General features: G+C 55.6%; 1 protein-coding gene across 1 annotated transcript in view; it reads right to left on the bottom strand.

Moving 5' to 3' along the window:
- LOC115409711 (semaphorin-6C-like) overlaps positions 1–5,000 on the bottom strand; it is a 31,262-nt gene that overhangs the window by 18,240 nt on the left and 8,022 nt on the right. Inside the window, exons 14-17 of the mRNA XM_030120987.1 lie at positions 3,587–3,727; positions 1,878–1,955; positions 871–929; positions 740–793 (exon numbers count right to left, since the gene is read on the bottom strand). Coding sequence (XP_029976847.1) covers positions 740–793; positions 871–929; positions 1,878–1,955; positions 3,587–3,727 — 332 coding nt within the window. The remainder of the gene's footprint in view (positions 1–739; positions 794–870; positions 930–1,877; positions 1,956–3,586; positions 3,728–5,000) is intronic.

Raw genomic sequence — 5,000 nt, forward strand, 5'->3', positions numbered from 1 at the left:
TGGAGAACCCAGGCCACCAAGGGTTCAGGCGGTTCTGAAGGCACAGGGGTCCAGCCCGGGACCAGCGAGGGTTCCTGATAAAGACGCTCTGAGAGCTTCTGCTCAGTGACCAGCATCAGGAGGACGTCTGGTTCTGTGATCCGGTTCTGTGATCCGGTTCTGTGATCCGGTTCTGTGATGCGGTTCTTTGATCCGGTTCTGTGATGCGGTTCTGTGATGCGGTTCTGTGATCCGGTTCTGTGATGCAGTTCTGTGATCCGGTTCTGTGATCCGGTTCTGTGATGCGGTTCTTTGATCCGGTTCTGTGATCCGGTTCTGTGATCCGGTTCTGTGATGCGGTTCTTTGATCCGGTTCTGTGATGCGGTTCTTTGATCCGGTTCAGTGATGCGGTTCTGTGATCCGGTTCTGTGGAGCAGCTGTCTCACGTTTTGTTCTGTACTTCTAGAAGGAGAACCTCAGAGGAGTCCAGCAGAAGAGACCACGACTCCAAGAGCGTTAGCATCCTAATGCTAACACGCTAATGCTAACACGCTAATGCTAACACACTAATGCTAACACAGAGCAGACCAGAGACCAGGTCACAGACCGAGACACGAGGGACCAGAGGGACCATCAGTCTCCAGAAAACCGGTCCAGACCAGGTCTACACTCGCGTGAGGGTTCAGATCGGTTCCTGGTCTGAACGGCGGACCGCATGAGGTGTAGACCAGATGAGAACCAGGAGGCGGAGCCTCTTACCGTAGGCGGAGTCTGCCGCGGGGTCCTGGTTCCGGCCGGTCTCCAGAACGTCGGCTGGGGGTGAAAGAGAGTCAGACTCAGTTCTGAGGAGGCTGGGGACTCCTGGTTCTGGGCTGCGGTTCTGGACTTACTGTGGCAGCTGTCCGGGTGAGACGAGAACTCGCCGTCCACGTCCTGCTCGAATCCCGACCTGCAGAGACACAGCAGAGGGCGGGGCTTAGCGGCAGCAGCCAATCAGAGAGCAGCAAACAGAACAACAGCTCCGCAAGAACCAGGACGGAACCTCCAGAAACCCTGCAGCCGGTCCGTCCAGAGCCTGGTCCTTCAGGGTGGTTCTGGGGGGGAAGGGGTCGGTTCTGACAGCAGGTTCTGAATGACCCGGGACGGACTTGATTTAGCAGCGTTCCAGTTAGTACCAGTGTGTTCTGGTTCCAGGGTCAATGTTCTGGTTCTCGGTTAGGTCTGGGTCTTCTGGTCGGTTCTGAGAGCTGCAGCCTGAACGAGTGAAGGACGACCAGACGAGTCGGTTCTGGTGTGTGTGGTGTGTGTGTGTGTGTGGTGTGTGTGTGTGTGTGTGTGTGTGTGTGTGTGTGTGTGTGTGTGTGTGTGTGTGTGTGTGTGTGTGTGTTTTGTGGTAAACAGCCTGAAACCTGCTAAATCTCCTCTAAGTGCTTCAGTGGACTCAAAGATTCTCCTGCAACTCTGGATTCAGGACACACACACACACACACACACACACACACACACACACACACACACACACACACACACACACACACACACACACACACACACACACACACACACTCTGCTGTGGTCCGGTCAATAACTCACAGTGTCGGCTAACTGGCTCGCGCTTCACACTTTATGAGCATCGATCTTCCCCTCCCCCCCTCAGCCCCCCCTCAGCCCCCCCCACCCCCCCCCTCAGCCCCCCCCCCCCCCCGATGGAAGTGATATTATTTTCATATTAACCCCTGCAGGGAGGGACAGTCCTGTGAACAGAACTGGTGTCCCTCACATCTCCTAATATCTAACATTAGCATTAGCGTTAGCATTAGCATTAGCCTGGAGTCCCAGGAAGTCAGGTGTCCGTCAGGTCAGGTTCTGTGGGACGGAGACAGGAAGTGACTGGTACCTGAACCCCGGCGCGGCGCTGGCGCAGGACCCGGTCCGGAGCCAGATGCAGTACGGATCCCGAGACGCCAGACAGGACCTGCAGGGACGGAGGGACACGGGACAGCTGAGGACACTGAGAGCAGCAGGGACAAAGACACCGAGTCCATTCCAGCATGATCCAGTATGATCCACAACGGTCCACAACGATCCAGCAAGATCCAGCATGATCCAGTATGGTCCACAATGATCCAGCATGATCCACAACGATCCAGCATGGTCCACAATGATCCAGCATGATCCACAACGATCCAGCATGGTCCACAATGATCCAGCATAGTCCAGAATGATCCACCCTGATTCCAATTAATCTAGGCGGAGTCTTATCCCGTGGGATAGTCTGATTCCAATAGGATCTTGTGGGATCCAGTCTGATCCCGGTTACATCTTGTGTGATCCTGTGTGAAACTCAGTGAGATCTTGTGGGATCCAGTCTGATCCCTGTCAGATCTAGTGGAATCCGGTCTAAAACCCAGTGGGATCTCGTAGAATCCAGTTTAATCCCAACGAGATCTTGTTGAATCCAATCGAATCCCGGTGAGATCTTGTGGGATCCAGTCCAAAACCCAGTGGAATATGGTGGGATCCAGTTTGATCCCAGGGGGACCTTGTTGGATCCGGTCTGAAACTCAGTGGGATCTTGCGGGATCCAGCCTGGTCTCGGTAAGATTTTGTAGGATCCTGTCCGAACCCAGTGTGATCTCATGGGATCCAGTCTAATCCCACTGGGATCTTGTGGGATCCAGTCTGGTCCCGGTGAGATCTTGTGGAATCCGGTCCAGAACCCAACGAGATCTTGTGGGATCCAGTCTGACCCCACTGGGATATTGTGGGATCCAATGTGATTCCGTTAAGATCCAGTATGAACCTGGTTAGATCTTGTGGGATCCGGTCTGAAACCCAGTGGGATCTTGTGGGATCCAGTGAGCAGGGTGAGCAGAGTGAGACGTCACTCCGATCTCTCCTCTGAGCTGCAGACTCAGATGTGGGGACGCCTCTCCAGCTGTGTTACCATGACGACCAGTGTCCATCCATCCTCCTCTGGCACTGAACCAGACTGATCAGCGCACGTGACAGTGCGCACGTGAAAGTGTGCACGTAATGGTGCGCACGTGAACGATCCCAACTTTAAATGAACAATCTGGGAGACACAGGCTCAGAGGGAGAGACGGGTTCAGAGGGAGAAACAGACAGCTGTCAGCTGGAGACGCAGAGAGGGACAGGGACGGAGACAGGACAGGACAGGGACGGAGACAGGACGGGGACGGAGACAGAGATGAGACAGGGACAGAGACAGGACAGAGACAGGGACAGGACACGGATTGAGACAGGGCAGAGACAGGACAGAGACAGGACAGAGACAAGGATGGAGACAGGACAGAGACGGGGACAGGAAAGGGACGGAGACAGGACACGACAGGGACGGAGACAGGACGGGGACGGAGACAGGATGGGACAGGGATGGAGACAGGACAGAGACAGGGACGGAGACAGGACAGAGACAGGGACAGGACAGGGACGGAGACAGGACAGGGATGGAGACAGGATGGGGACGGAGACAGGACAGGACGGGGACGGACGGGGACGGATTGGGACAGACGGGGATGGAGACAGGACAGGACGGTATGGACGGGGACCGGCGGGGACGGACGGGGACGGACGGCGTCTGACCTCCGGCAGCCTCCGTGCTGGGAGCAGCGGCTCAGAGGAAGTCGGATCACGCAGCTGCTGAAGGCCACAAAGACAGCATGATGCTCTTTGTCCAACTCCAGAGACAACACTGTCCTGTCCTCCTGTCCCTGAACGTCACACCTGGACACACACACACACACACACACACACACACACACACACACACACACACACACTTTATTAATCATCCACTGAATCAGTTAATTGTTTAGTATTTATTAGGGCTGTCAAAAATAACGTGTTAATGGCGTTAATTCATTTCTATAATCAATCTCATTAAAATTTTGACGCAGTTTAACACAGGTGCATCATGACAAGCCTCACCTCTACCAGCGGGTGGCGGTAGTGCACCCGCATGGAATGCAAGCTGCTGTTAAGCACAGAAGAAGAAGAAGCAGAAGCCTCAGCTCTGAGGCAGCAGGCCTGGAGGCCCGGGGGCCGGGGGCCCGGGGCCAGGGGGCCCGGGGGCCGGGGGGCCCGGGGCCAGGGGGACCGGGGGCCCGGAGGCCCGGGAGGCCTGGAGGCCCGGGGGCCGGGGGCTGGGGGCCCGGGGACCCGGGGGCCCGGGAGGCCTGGAGGCCTGGGGGCCGGGGGCCGGGAGGCCTGGAGGCCTGGAGGCCTGGGGGCCGGGAGGCCTGGGGGCCGGGAGGCCTGGAGGCCTGGGGGCTGGGGGCCCGGGGGCCCGGGGCCAGGGGGACCGGGAGGCCTGGAGGCCCGGGGGCCGGGGGCTCGGGGGCTTGGGGGCTGGAGGCCCGGGGGCCGGGGGCCGGGGGCCGGGAGTCAACTCATTTATCACAACAGAAGAAGAAAGCAGCAGGGAGGGCGATGAGCCGCTGGCCTCATGGATTCTACTTGTTTGATTAAACGTGTTGAAGCAGTTTTCTGTTCTGCCTCAGAGGAGCGCTGCTGACCGGTGCAACAAACCAGGGTGGCATCTCTTAGTTTGACTTTTCTTCTGGTTACATTTGTTACAGACCGAAAAATGTAACTCCTGCCAAAAGCCAACTTCAGAGGGACTGCAGAGGGAGCGCTGCGCACACACACACACACACACACACACACTCACCTTAGCCTTAAATATAAAACACATCAGGTGTTAAATGTATATAATCGTGTCCTGTGGTTTGTTTGTTAGTTCAGACATGGTTGGAAACTGCGATCCTTTGTGATTAATCATGATTAATTTGTAAGCTGTGATTAATCTGATTAAAGTTTTGATCATTTGACAGCCCTAATACTGATAATTGTGAAAATGTAAGTTGCATGTTAACGATTAATAACTGAATATTGATGGAAATGAACGAATTAACAGATGAATGAGTGAGTCAGTACTGACCACAGTACTGCAGTACTGACTGCAGTACTGACCACTGCAGTTCTGACTGCAGTACTG

Source organism: Salarias fasciatus, chromosome 22, assembly GCF_902148845.1.
Source record: "Salarias fasciatus chromosome 22, fSalaFa1.1, whole genome shotgun sequence".
In the NCBI taxonomy this organism is placed as follows: domain Eukaryota; kingdom Metazoa; phylum Chordata; class Actinopteri; order Blenniiformes; family Blenniidae; genus Salarias; species Salarias fasciatus.